Source organism: Lagopus muta, chromosome 17, assembly GCF_023343835.1.
Source record: "Lagopus muta isolate bLagMut1 chromosome 17, bLagMut1 primary, whole genome shotgun sequence".
In the NCBI taxonomy this organism is placed as follows: Eukaryota; Metazoa; Chordata; class Aves; order Galliformes; family Phasianidae; genus Lagopus; species Lagopus muta.
Genome location: NC_064449.1, coordinates 4,268,354 through 4,281,767, shown reverse-complemented (window position 1 = coordinate 4,281,767; position 13,414 = coordinate 4,268,354). Strand labels below are relative to the sequence as shown.

General features: G+C 42.8%; 2 protein-coding genes across 3 annotated transcripts; one reads left to right on the top strand and one right to left on the bottom strand.

The window, feature by feature from the left end:
* Positions 1-221: 221 nt before the first annotated feature.
* On the bottom strand, positions 222-3,782 carry SNRPD3 (small nuclear ribonucleoprotein D3 polypeptide). Its single transcript, XM_048963776.1, has 4 exons — positions 3,678-3,782; positions 3,174-3,323; positions 2,205-2,397; positions 222-1,388 (listed from the first exon to the last, which is right to left on the bottom strand). The coding sequence occupies exons 2-4, from the start codon at positions 3,297-3,299 to the stop codon at positions 1,327-1,329; spliced, it is 381 nt and encodes a 126-aa protein (XP_048819733.1). The 5' UTR covers positions 3,300-3,323; positions 3,678-3,782; the 3' UTR covers positions 222-1,326.
* Positions 3,783-3,801: 19 nt separating this feature from the next.
* GUCD1 (guanylyl cyclase domain containing 1) lies at positions 3,802-12,691 on the top strand. 2 transcript variants are annotated; one of them, XM_048963768.1, is made up of 6 exons: positions 3,802-4,027; positions 5,373-5,457; positions 6,898-7,063; positions 7,823-7,914; positions 9,359-9,600; positions 10,079-12,691. In XM_048963768.1, exons 1-6 carry the CDS (start codon positions 3,817-3,819, stop codon positions 10,168-10,170), a joined length of 888 nt encoding a protein of 295 aa, XP_048819725.1. In that variant the 5' UTR covers positions 3,802-3,816; the 3' UTR covers positions 10,171-12,691. The 2 variants fall into 2 exon arrangements, with proteins under 2 accessions (XP_048819725.1, XP_048819728.1); XM_048963771.1 differs by lacking the exon at positions 3,802-4,027 and adding an exon at positions 4,102-4,291.
* Positions 12,692-13,414: the final 723 nt, after the last annotated feature.

Here is a 13,414-nt window from a genome sequence, read left to right as displayed (position 1 = left end):
GGTTGCTCACTTGAATACGAATACGGCTCACACGCAATGTTTTACAGCTGGTTTTTTGTGGAAACTTTTGGACAGGTTCCTCATATAGGCACAAGAAAGCAATAAAGTCTCTATAATTAAGCCCAAGCACACCACAAACACATTTTACAGATGCTCCTAATGCAAATATTTAAGATCACTACTAACCCCCCTCAAAAAAGCGCAGCTCACTACAAAACCCCTGCTAATCAAACACTGCTTTATTTACAGACAATTCAACAGATGAGTACATCAGTTCAACTTCCATGTCTGCACACAGAGGGTCTTTACACAGCAGAGCAGAAAAGCAGGACTCATTCATATGTGTATAGACTGATGACTGTATGGAAGTGTACAATTAGGTACAGGAGTTCAATGTAAATATTTCAACCATCAATATCAGTAAGACAGCTACATGATACTTCAAGCAAAAATAAGCTACAGCTACAGCTAAATCTGGCCTCCTACAGATGAGATTGTGAACTATGTGATCGTGTACAGATGTGAACAGAAGCTAGAGTCAGGCCTAAGTTCTGTTCAAAAGCTTAGTCTATGTAATGGATAACAATTTCTGTGACTTTTCCTGCACATCTTTTAGATACATAAGAAACATTTCAAATCAATGCTTGAAAATTATTTTTTTCTTCCATATTCAGGCTTCTCTGCCCAGGCATCAGTAAAAACACAAATAACTGCCAATACAGCCAGAATCAAATCACTTCAGGCAAATACAAACTCAGGCTAAAATGGTCTGTTTACTAAATATCAGTTATGTGTTTCTAATGAAAAGTTTTCCCTGCATCCAAAGACAGAAGTAAGAAATACAAGAATACAAGCTCAATGTACAGCTTTGAAGACAGACCTGTATTTATTATAGATCCATGTGAAGCTTCTCTAGAAGTTGCTTCAAGTTGGTTGTTTGTTCTGTAAATGCAGATGTTAGCACAACTTTAAAACAACATTTAAAAATTCTTCATCAAGAATGCCTTCTTTAGAGGGTAACAGCAGTACTGAACAAGGAGGAAGCAAGATGATCTTTGAAACTCAATGCATCACACAAAAATCCAAAGAAGTCAAATCCAGATATCAAGTCCACTGTTTTCTAGACAACTCACTTTGAAATCAACCTCCAACTCATTTGCCAGCTACAGAAAGAAGCCAGAACTCCAGTGTGCCTAAGAGGAGTTCTGTCATAGAACAGCAGACAAGGTTTTGTCAGAAACATTTATTAAACAGAAGTTACCAACGTATACGTAGACAAATTAAGAGCCCCTCTAATAAAAAAAAGCATATTGGTCAAGGCCAAAATTATCTTCGCTTCTGGAAGATGTTGCCACGACCCATCCCACGGCCTCTTCCTCTTGCAGCCACTGAAGAAAGAAAACATCAGGGATGACATGAATGTGATGCAACGTTGTGTTTATCTCAACAACTGACAAACCAAATACAAATAACTCCCAGTCTCTTCCTTACAAGCATGGAAGCCAAGCTATAGTATGAGGTTCAGAAGTGATAAAATAAGTAGAAGTTTTCTGTGAAAACAACTGTAACCAACAGCTACACAGCTTTGCTGTTTATAACAGGGTATGCATTAAGAGCAATGAAATATTAACACAGTTTTGTTCTCATTCTAATCTGCATGAATTTGTAGCCGGTGAGATTTAAGAACTCCTGCTCTTCATGAAATCTGTGACACAACTCGCTGTGTTTTGTCAGATGTTACTTCCCCACACATCCATACTGCATTTGCTACAGTTAACCAAGGGCTTCACAGCCCATGATTATTTCCCTATCTTGCTATAATGAGACTGTTCACATGAAAATTATATGAAAGGAGATGAATTGCAGAATGGCTAACAGTTACTGATTCAAAATTCTTTAAGCATCAACCTAGTATTTTGTACATATTTTTTAAAACCTGAAGAACACCGAGATCCTTCCTTGGGCAGTCCAAACAGCCAGCAGCCACATTTACAAGAAAACCAAAGCTCAAGTTTTATGCAACTCTAGCAAGGCCACTTACTATTCCTGAACATCAAGCAGTCTGAGTCTTGACTGCCATCACTCATTCAGCTTCTTACAGCTCACATTTGCTTAGTGTTAGGGATGAAAACTTCCCAGTGCCTGTTCAGCAAAATGGGGAGGCAAGGGGGGAAAAAACCAGACCACAAACACATTGTACCCACCCTGAGCTTTGAGAATAGCTGCTTTTCCTCGGCCAGCTCCAGACCCCTGGTTCTTATTCTTCATGCTCTTCAGCATAGGAGCGTTCTTCAGCATATCTGGTAAAATTAGAAACCGTATCTTGCTGCCTCTGATGTACACCTGCTCAAGCTGCGCCACTCGCCCATCTCTGTACGTCACCGTTATGTTGGACATCTGGAAAGTGAAGATCAGACTGTGGTCTCACAGGCCTTAAACATAGTTTCAGACTCCCGCTACTCCTGCTTGTGAAATACACAACCAGGATTCACATAACAAACTCAAAGCCCTGTCAAGCATACTGCCTTCTCAACTGCTGCTGTGATATAATGCATCTATGACCATTTAAACATACTCTTAAGCCTGCTGTAATTTAAGCAAACTCATTATTTGCCCCTTCTCCCCATTGCTTAATTAGCTTTGTTTTGTTATTCAAATAGTTTTAATAAAGTTTGACTAGTCTCAGCTATTAAGGAAACATCTTGATTTCAACTACGACTTGAGTGAAGTCAATCAAAATTAAGCCTCTTGCAATGCCTTAAAGTAATCTATATTAGACACAGCTCTAAGCTCATAAATCATAGAATGGCCTGGATTGAAAAGGACCCCAATGATCATCGAATTTCAACCCCCCTGCTATGTGCAGGGTCACCAACCACCAGACCAGGCTTATTTATTATTAAGTTGAGAGACAATAAGCAAAGAACTCCTGAGAAAAGGATTTCACAGAGGAAAATCTTAAGAACTGGGAACAGGAATTCCCAATTCTGTCCTCTTCAGCGTGCTCAGTTATCTGGAATTTGCTTCGTTACTGTAAGTGCATAGAGCAGAAGGGTTTTATTTATCCTAAGACTAAAAGCAAAGGTCTTTAATCACACTGCCAGTCAGCTGGGTGTGACTGTTTCCAAAATTAGATGAGACGAATTTCTTTTCATTCATCTTGAGCTGCACACCTGACAATTCATGTTGTCTTCTGCTTCAATGAGCTTCCCACGGTACACCTCCCCGGTGTTGGTCTCACAGGTCACAATGTGGCCCTCCGCCTCATGCAGGACCTTAATGGGCACTCCGATCGACATGGCTGCAGCACTGCGGCTCTACTCCTGGGAAGGAGAAAAAAATAAAAGCGAAAAAAGGAAACAAACTACCAGTTGTTTTGCAGTTCGGCTTTGACTACAGGAAACAATTTTCTCTCTTGAAGAAAAACTCGCTGCTTTGACAATACACAGCTGCACAGCCGCAGCACTCAGTGCTTCGCCCAACAGAGCGCAGCGTTCCCCACACGCGGCCTCCGCGCGCACCCCTCTGCCTGCCCCAAGGCCCGGCCAGGCGGGAAAAGCTGAGAGCGACCCACCCCCTCAGTCCGCCACTACCGCGCTCGAAGCTCTGCCCACCGCCCTCAGAAGCTGATGGCACACAGCCAGCCCCCACAGCCAACCCCCCCCACCGACACTCACCTCCCGCCAACCGCCCGGAGCCGCGCACACACCCTAATGGCCTCCGCCTTCCCGCCGTGCACCGCGCCCCGGAAGCAGAAGTGCAGCGGCGCCGGTCCATTTCCGCTCCCTCCCCTCCAGTCCGCGGCGCCTCGGCACGATGGTTCCGCCGCACTCTTGGCCCTCCTGGGCGCAGCTCCCTCCCTCCCAGCTCCGAGCGGCCGCCCCGGGGCCCGCCCTCTCCGCAGCCAGGAGGAGCCGGCGCCGCACCAGAGCATGCCGCTGCCCCGGGCCCGGCGGGGCGGGCAGTGAGCGGGCGGCCGCCGCCATGAGGAGCCCCCGGGAGCCGGGGGAGCCCCCTCCGCAGGAAGGTCAGTGCGGCTGCGGCCCGGGGAGCGTCGTCTGGGGGCGGCCGGAGAGCGCTCCGCCCTGTTTACAGCCGAGCGTCGGGCCGTGGCGTACAGAGCTGACAGCTCTGCGGGGGGCGGGGATGGGAGCCGGGCGGCGCTCGGCCTGGCTGTTACCGTTGGAGCCAGCGCGTATGGAGAGCAGGAACCAAGGCTGTGAGTTGTGGAGGTGTCACGGGACCCTGGGTGGTCACCGACTGCTAACACACCGCCAGTGCTTACAGAGCTGTAAGTTGGGGAAGTTCTTTACTATGAGATGGTGAGGTGCTGGAACAGCTGCCCAGAGAGGCTGTGGATGCCCCGTCCATCCCTGGAGGTGTTCAAGGCCAGGTTGGATGGGGCCCTGGGCAGCCTGGGCTGCTATGAAATGTGGATGTCAGTAGCCCTGCATGTGGCAGAGGTTTGGAGATTCGTGATCCTTGAGGTCCCTTCCAACCTGGGCCATTCTGTGATTCTGTGTGACTTGCTTCAAGTGGGATTTGGGAGTCTGTTATTTCTTTGGGAGACTGAAGTATAATTGACGATGCTAACAAACACTGAATACACCAATGGGTGTGCCAGCTTTCAAAGTTATGATTAAACCTGGTGGCATGATTGAGAAAATGCACAGCGTTGGCTTATTGCTGCAGTAAGCCATAACTGTGAGAAAACAATTTAAAATTGCAAAACATTATCCATAAAGTTTTACAAATAAAGCTGCATCGAAACTACACCAGCCCCCCAGGATGTTGAATGCTTTTTATCCCCATCTAGAAGCGTAGCTGACTTTGCATTAGCAAAGATTTCCAAGGGTCTGTTCCAGATTGAAGGTAAAGTCATTACGAAAAGCCTTTTATGATTGTGCCTTGGATTGACTTTGAAGTTGCAATGCCAAGCGGAAACACTTCAGTCCATCAAGCAATCTGGGCTTTTCTGAAACTGAAACCACCACAACCACCCATAAAGGAACTACAAGGGATGAATTACTGGTATTGCAGAACTTCTTGATAGAGATTGGGTTTTGTCCCTCTTCCTTTGCCCTTTTCTGAAAGTCCAAATGGTGTCATTTGTGAGCTGTCTTATCTGAAAAAATTACAATAAGGAAAAAGACATAGCAGTAGAAGAGGCTGAAATCGATAGGGCTTGTAAGAAATCACTGCCTAGAGATCATGGCTGTGTCTGTTTTCTACCCATTTCACCTGTGACTTTTTGTGGCATAGAATACAGAGCTGAGAACAAGCTGACTTGGAATGGTGAAGTACAAAAAACCATTCCCATATAACCACTGGCAGCTTTTACATTTTACTCACATGGGGTGTTTTCACTGCAGTTGAATGTGTGCAGCTGAAAGTGCCCGTCATTCAGCAGCTGTACCACTGGGACTGTGGGCTGGCCTGCTCCAGGATGGTGCTACAGTAAGTGCTGTTTTCATTGGAAGGGGTGGGAAAACCCAACCTGTGGGAGAGGGTGTCAGGAAGCAATGTCCAGGGAGATGAGGTATATTGGAGCAGCTGTGAATTTTGCTTACCCTTACAAGAGCACATATCCCTGAATACCCTTGGAGAATTACTGCTGCCAGGGCCTAGCACAGCAATCCAGAAGAAAGGGAAAAGACAAGCTAAGACAAAGTTAAGACCTTTTGAATAATTGTTTTGATTGATCAGCACTGGGCTAACAATGAAGCAATCTGGCATGCTTAAGCTGATAAGAAGTTATCCCTCTTTCCTGTTGTTACAGTTCAGAACTGGTATTTGCCACTGCAAGTCACATAATTCCTTCCTATATCGTCATGCAATGGGCAGGTTTATCCTAGTTTCTGAGTATACTGTCTGTCCTGCTGAGCCCCCAGCCTGTGGGGCGAATGGTTTTTGTTCCAGGAGTGGTTTCAACTTCACAGCTATGCACTATATTGCCATCTTTTTCTTTTTTTTTTCTTTTTTCTTTTTGTGAACCTGTAGCTGTCCTGCTGAACTCCTCTTTCCTTCCACAGAGGAACATGAGCTTAGGTGCAGGAGAAATACCTATTTAGATGTCCACTTAGTAGATATGAAGGAGAAGATTTTCATTTCTCTCCATCCCTTCTGCCAAGACGTTAGTCCGTGTGCTGGTAATTCCCATCTTGACTTCTGTAACCTCTGCCTCTTCATTCCCTTTAACCTCTTTGCCACACCAGTCTGTCCAAAACTCAGCATTCAAGATTAATCTTCTCACCTTGCCAATCTGACCTTGTTTGCCCTGCTTCCTCAATTCCACGTTTTGTTTTTCTTTTCTTCATTTAATTCCATTTGTTTTGACCTCCAGAACTCTCTGTAACTGCCCTTCCCCATCCCTTTGCAACCTGTCCCAAGCTTTCTTCAGAACTTCATCTCCCCCTCACTGCCTTTTGTGTCATCAGTGACTAAGCAAGCTTCCTTTGAATATTTACCAACTTCCTCCCAGTTCCTCCTTTTGAAATTCATCTGTTGCTTGAAGCAGCTTTTAGTCTTTAATGCTCCCTTCTGCATTTGCTCTATTAACCTTGTATATGTAGACTGTAAGCCCTTCAGGATAGTTCTATACTTGCTCAGTATAGCTTGCCTATTGTCCAGCATCCTGTATATACTTCTAGCACTATAAAGCAGTTGAGTTACCTGCATATTTCCAATAAGAAAAGTCAGAAATAAATCCATTTATGTATTCTCTGTTTCCTTCCCTTAACTTTGTGGCTCTTTTGTGGGTTGTTTTGTGGGTATTTCTTAGCCAAGCCCATTGTATCGGTTTTTCTGTCCTGTGGATGTGGAGGTTTGGGCTACAGCACATACTGTGCTTCTCCTAAGACCTGTGCTTCCCTTCCCCTACCTTTACTGATACCATAGGTACCTGGATCATTTGGACAACGATGAATTTCAGAAAGCCATCCAAGAACTCCGGTTAACAAAGAGTATCTGGACTATTGACCTGGCCTACCTAATGCGGCACTTTGGTGTTAAGCATAAATTTTGCACCCAGACACTTGGAGTGGACAAGGGCTACAAAAATCAGGTTAGTATTTTCATCTACTGGGAAATGGCAGGCAGTTGTAAGAGGGACCCCTATGCAACATGCTAAAGTACCTCTGCTGTCTTACTGCCTGTTAGCCATAGCTCCTGGAAAGAAGGTTTGCCCACTGCCCAAACTGGTATGGATCAGTTTCAAAGCAGAAACTAGATATGTTCCCATCTTTTTTTTACATCTTCGATTCCATAATATAAAGTTTTTGTTTTTTTACAAAAAAAAAAGTTTCCATGTAGCATTCACGACAAGTTACAGATTATTCAACAGCCTTGGAGACTGAAGCCCTCTACCTGCCTACAGAACAGGCACAGCCTGGGCAGAAGCAGTGCTAGCTTCCAACTTTCCCCACCACCATGACTCAGCCCAGACCTGGAGGAGCCACCTCTAGAGGTGAGAGACCAGCTCAGCCTCTGTGTCTGTGAGAGCTTGGCCTCCTCCAGGTTTGCTAGTGAGCACCTACAGCAGCAGTAGCTTTTGTGATGTAGCCTTCTGCCCAGTACAAACCAGAGAGACTTCCTTCATGTTGGCAGCTGAATAGCCACTGCTTGGAAATTATAACACTAAGTGACCAGGAATGAAATTAAAGTGATAATTTAGAGCAAGAATTCTTATTAGCAGTGAAACTGAGGGAGAGAGAGCTTTTATCCCCTCATCGAAAACGTATACAGGGCCTTGCCAGCAGAGATTGTAAATGGTGAATTACCTAAGGTGAACATCATTCCAGTTCACAATTTCTGTTGTCTCCAGTCATTTTACAGGAAGCACTTTGACACAGAAGAGAATCGAGTGAATCAGCTCTTTGCACAAGCCAAAGCCTCCAAGGTGCTGGTGGAGAAGTGGTAAGTTTATTATTCTCTCCTTTCATGTTGGAGGCTCTGGGTCTCTTGTTGGTCACTGAGATAAACTGGTGAAAGACAGACTGAAATGAGACCTTCAGCCTTTTTGTGAATTAGTCTTTTTATTAAATGTCTTGAAAGAATGGACATAAAGACTTAACAGTGAAGTCTGAGGAGCAATAATGACAACAGAGTGATTTGAAAATGCTGATGGGAGTTGACTATTACATATTGAATTTGATTTTCCATTAAGATTAACCTGTAGGGAATGCTTTCAGTGCTTTAATTGGCCACTGTGAAGTACCATTGTAATATGAATTAAGGAAAATGCTGTGTGGACACACAACCCATTGCTCCTAGAGCTATGCAAAGAGCATAGGTCTCTGTTCCTAGACAGAAGCACAAAGACAAAGATGGCATATGAGCCTTTGCCAAGGGGAGGATGAAATAAGTGAAAGAACTGTAAACCCAGGAGAAGACAAAAAATTATAGAACTGTTACACAACTGACAGTGACACTCTAGATGGGAAACAACTGAAAGTGTCCATGTTTAGCTTGAGTTGTATCCCTTTTTGTAGTGAAGCTGGATTTAGATCTCTGTTGTCAAAGTGGGGTGAATGATTAAGAAAAGAGGGTACAGCATAGCCTGTACCAGGGCATTATTTAAATGCTGCAATGCAACTTTTAATTAACAGAATAATTAAGTGTCCTTTTTCACATATACAGAGTCTGTATGGCACCACCTGTTAACTAAAGCTGCATCAACAGAGAAGGGACAGTCAGTCCATGCTGCTTTCAAGGATCACATCCTTGATCAAGGCAGGGACAGAGTGAACATCTACCTGTGCAGTACTGAGTTTGGGGCATCAAAGAGGAGAAGCAACACTGGAAAGATTAAAAAGCACAAGTTCAGTCGTGTATAACACACAGCCCTATGTCTGAAACACATCAAAGAGATGAGTTCTAATGCATCTGGAATAAACAGTGAAGGACAGCTTTTAACAAATGAGATTTTAGGTCATGATTCATTAACACTTGTTCTCTGTGGAGGTGCTATAGAAACACAGCCTCAAAATAACCAGGTAGTGGAAACTATCTGCACAATATGAATATTTGTGACAGAGACAAATTTGGGCATGTATTAAGTTAGCATACAGTCTTTAACCATCAAGTTCTAATGGCAGGATGGAACACTTCACTTGAGACTTTCCCTCAAGTCTCTCCAGTTACTTACTAAGTTGCCAGCTCCTTTAATACTCTTCTCCCAGACATCTCATACATTCAGAGGTTGTATTTCTAGCATTTCAGAATCCAGTGCTGTTGCTCTGCACTTCAGAAACAGCAGTGAGATCAAAAGACCTTGAATCTGGTCAGGCTTTCTCTGTAGCAAACCCTGGATGTTTTAACTTCATTGAAAACCTGTCTGATTTTTTCTTTTCCCCCACAGCACAGTAACAGTTCAAGACATCCAAAAACACCTGTCCCAAGGTCACGTAGCCATTGTCCTAGTGAATGCAGTCTTGTTACTGTGTGACCTTTGCTCAAGTCCTGTCAAATACTGCTGCTTCCTACCCATTGGACAGAAGTGCTTCTGCAGGAATCCTGACTACCAGGGCCATTTCATTGTGTTATGTGGCTACAACACAGCCTCAGGGAGTATTTACTACAACAACCCTGCCTATGCTGACCGTAAGTAGCCAGCTCCTTTTGGGTGACTTCTCAACCACCTCATCACTAACATTTCCATGATGCAAAGCCACACTAATATGGACTTCCCATTTTAGCACACGTGTACTTCAAGCATCACTAAGCAGTTTGTCAGAATAGGCTTTGCAGCATTTATTAAATCAGTGCACCAATTTGTTCTGTGATTTACTTGAGGCACTGAGATTCTAGCAAACTGGTAGAGGTTGGAGAGGTACTGAACTGTACCTTTGTGCTGAGTATAGCAAGATGACCAATTTAATACCTATTCACAGCATTACTTTTGTAAGCAACGCCTTTGAGATGAGAAGATAAACTACAGTGAGTAAAGCTGTAACATAGGCTGATAAACCTAGTCAGTATATTAGTTACTTTTCTCTGTAGAGTCTGCTAGACCCAGAAAAAGAGCCCCTCACAGGCATCTTCTGAATTTTCACTAACACTTTGTTCCTCTTTTATACAGGGACATGCTGCACCAGCATCAGAAACTTTGAAGAAGCCAGGAGAAGTTATGGCACGGATGAGGATATTCTGTTCATCTACACTGACAGCTGACACCCACAGCTGTTACTTCTGGTCCTTTCTGGTGCAGCCTGCACAGCAGCTGGCTGCTTGTCTCAGGACACCCCCTGCAGAGACCTTCCTCCTGAACTGCAGTGGGATCTTAAACGAGGGAGGCTTTATAGACATTGATAGGACTATACTGCAATGCTGTCTTTACCTTTTTATTCCGGATGAAATATCTGATTTTGCAATGTATGTCATAGGTTTTTTTTTCCCCCCTCATTTTTAACACTGCACATTTGACAACAGTTTTGAAATACAGGCCCAAAGCCTGTTCACTTGGAGCTTATTTTCAAATTATACACATGAGGAAAAAAAGCACCAAATCTATGAACTTCAACACTTGGTAATAGATGCATAGGTTTAGATAAACAAAAGCAGGAAAAAAAGTAGACAACACCTGTTACACTCTCTTTCAAAGCATCTGGGCTGATCTTCATCCTCAGTCTAGGGATCTGAGGTTCAGCAGGGAATTATGAAACAAAGAAATACTGATGTTAAACCACCTTACTTTCAGATAATGGAATTGCCTCATTGGGCTATCACTATTATAGGAGTGAAACATTTACTCAAGAAAACTTCCCATGTATAAAATGCACAGTTTTAGCATTTATGATACCATTGGGTTAAGTTTTGAATAGCAGCCACTGAGATTGTTCCCTTGCACTGCAAACTCCATCTCTTTTGGCTAAATATTTTCGGGTGACTGTTTAGAGCTCTGTATTACCCCAAAAGTTTAAGGATATTTGTTTGGACCTAGGAGTCTTCACTGCACTTTGCAAAATCCTCTAGACATTATGGCACTCATGGGTTCAATTTTCTGATGCACCCAAATCTGAATATACATTTATGAAGCAAATACAGAAATCATCCACACACCAGTAGTGTATGTTTTGTGTGTAAATTTTAAATAACAAGTGAGACTAGATCGTAACTAAAATGCTGAACCATATTTTGAGCCAAACTTTCCTACTTATGTCCATTTAGTGAGCTTCTCAGAAGAGCTTAAATCAATTAAGAATACAGGGAATACGAGCTTCTTTTTGCTACAGTAACAAAAAGCAGAACCAAAACTTATACTACAGCTGCATTTGGATTCAGTGGGAGTTCTGTTCAAACATTTTCAAGTGAAATTGTTAGTAGCCCATTCATAATCCTGTCATGTATTGCCAGGGTTTAGTGACTGTGCTGAGGAGCACTGTGAAAGTGTAGAAATAGCCACATACTTCAGATTTGGCCATCACAATTTCTGACAGGTAGGTACAATTTGTTTTGCACTTTAGGCAGAGATCTCACACCTTTGTCATGGCTTCAGGAAAGGAACTGTTAGGAAAGGAAAGGTTTTGGAACTGTGTGGAATAACAATAACTGGATATTGTTATTCAGTGGGGAAATACTTTCAGCATTAGAAAATTTCTAGGAGAAACCATCTTCTACCATTGCTGGCTTATTGTAAAGTATCTGGAAAGCATGTAGTAAGTATGCATAGTAAAATCAAAAGCACTCCTTTGTACAGAAGCTAAAAAACAGCAACGTGAAATGCAGCAGGCTTTGAGAAGTTCTGAACAAACTGTACACAACAAGAAACTCTCAGTGTACCTGATCCTGTTTTATCAGGAGTGAAGCTGGATTACATTCTGGCAGCTGTCCATGCAAAATGAGTAAAAACTGGGATGTATCTGTGAGCAGCAGAACCACTATCTTATAGAAACCCAGAAAATGATCCTGCAGTAAATAACGCCTTCTGGTCCCTCCAGCAGCAGTCAGCAGATGGCTGCTGGACCTGGAAATTTTATATCCACGTTCAAATTCACAATGTTTGGCTTAGAGGGATTGTATTAACTGTGTTAATAATTAACAGCTATGTAAATTGCAGGTTGATAAAAGTACTTTCCTAACCCAGGCCTTTTCCTTCAGGTAGTCCATTCGGTAGCACTGAACTGCCACAGAATTTATTTTTTTAGAGCAGGCTTGGTTAGCAAAAAAAAAACAACTTACAAAAGATGTGTAACTGACATCAGCTTCCACACGTGAATCTGGAGCTTATGTATGAAACATGAACTTAGGGGCATGCTAAATGGTCTGAAATGTACAGAACTGAAAATATGTAGAACCAAAGCTGTTTGAGTTAATACAGATGAAATGAGAGCTCCACTCACTGCAGCAGGATCTCCAACAGCCAAGTGGAATATGGTAATGAGAGATGAAAATACGAGGAAAAAGCAGAAGGAGAGCAAAAAGGTGACTATTTAAATGACACAAATTCAGGCCACGAAGAAACTCGCTGGCCAAGTGTCCAGAACACCTGCATTTTCTGGCACGTTGTTTTCCATGGGAAGATCATCCATCAAAACACTCATTCTGCAAATGTGCAGTCAGTCACTTTGTTTCCTTCATGCTGTCCATAGCAAAGGAGGGGGTATTTTACATGCAGGGATTTTATACATAAATATATTTTTATTTGTAATTAAGCCATTCTCAATAAAGGTTTAAAGTCATGGATAACCCTGTAGCATGATGTAGCAGGTGTATTTATTTACTGGTTTATTATTAAAAATGTTGGAAAATCTTTAGAGGCATATTATATACTTCACTGGCACAGCTTAAATGGTTATTTGGATTTCTCCTCTTTAGGAGATCAAATGTTTGATTCAGATATGTATTAATACCTACTAAGCTGTAAATCTTATTCCTCCTGTACTTCCTGAATGCCTACTCCATCACTTGAGCTCTGCAAAACAAACTTTCAGTAGACACTAATAGTCCATGCATTAACTATACATTAACAGCATCTCCGTGGCTTCCATTGCTTCCATTTCTGTCTCTCAGCACAGCACCAAGCTGCTGGAGGTGTTAAAAGCATCTGCCTTCAGCCCTGCTTTTGGACCCTGGAGGAGGCCATCCAAGGCAGTGGGCCAACTACAGCTGAAATATATATAGTGTGATAGGAAATACAAAGAACCGAAGCAGTGATGGTTTACAGGACACACAGATCTCCAAACATGTAGGACATGTATGGGATGTTACTTAGCTCTAGCAAAACTGCATTAAATGGGTGGCAATTGAAAACGAAGAAAGAAACAAACTAATAAAAAACCCAACCAAAAAATCCATGAAAACAGTTTATGTCTCCTTTCTCCTCAAATTATGCATTTGGGTAGAGTGTATAAATGGGAAAGCAGAAGCAAACAGACACATGCAACTCAACATATTAAAAAGCATGTGTAAAAATTTT

What these genes read in the sequence shown, in the direction of transcription:
- SNRPD3 (XM_048963776.1), bottom strand. Translation starts at nt 3,299, where the DNA reads ATGTCGATCGGAGTGCCCATTAAGGTCCTGCATGAGGCGGAGGGCCAC. An exon ending in AAGACAACATGAATTGTCAG is followed by an intron (nt 2,398 to 3,173) that starts GTGTGCAGCTCA and finishes TTCACTTTCCAG; the next exon opens with ATGTCCAACATAACGGTGAC. An exon ending in AGCTATTCTCAAAGCTCAGG is followed by an intron (nt 1,389 to 2,204) that starts GTGGGTACAATG and finishes TTCTTTCTTCAG; the next exon opens with TGGCTGCAAGAGGAAGAGGC.
- GUCD1 (XM_048963768.1), top strand. Translation starts at nt 3,817, where the DNA reads ATGGTTCCGCCGCACTCTTGGCCCTCCTGGGCGCAGCTCCCTCCCTCC. An exon ending in TGCTCCAGGATGGTGCTACA is followed by an intron (nt 5,458 to 6,897) that starts GTAAGTGCTGTT and finishes CTGATACCATAG; the next exon opens with GTACCTGGATCATTTGGACA. An exon ending in ACAAGGGCTACAAAAATCAG is followed by an intron (nt 7,064 to 7,822) that starts GTTAGTATTTTC and finishes TGTTGTCTCCAG; the next exon opens with TCATTTTACAGGAAGCACTT.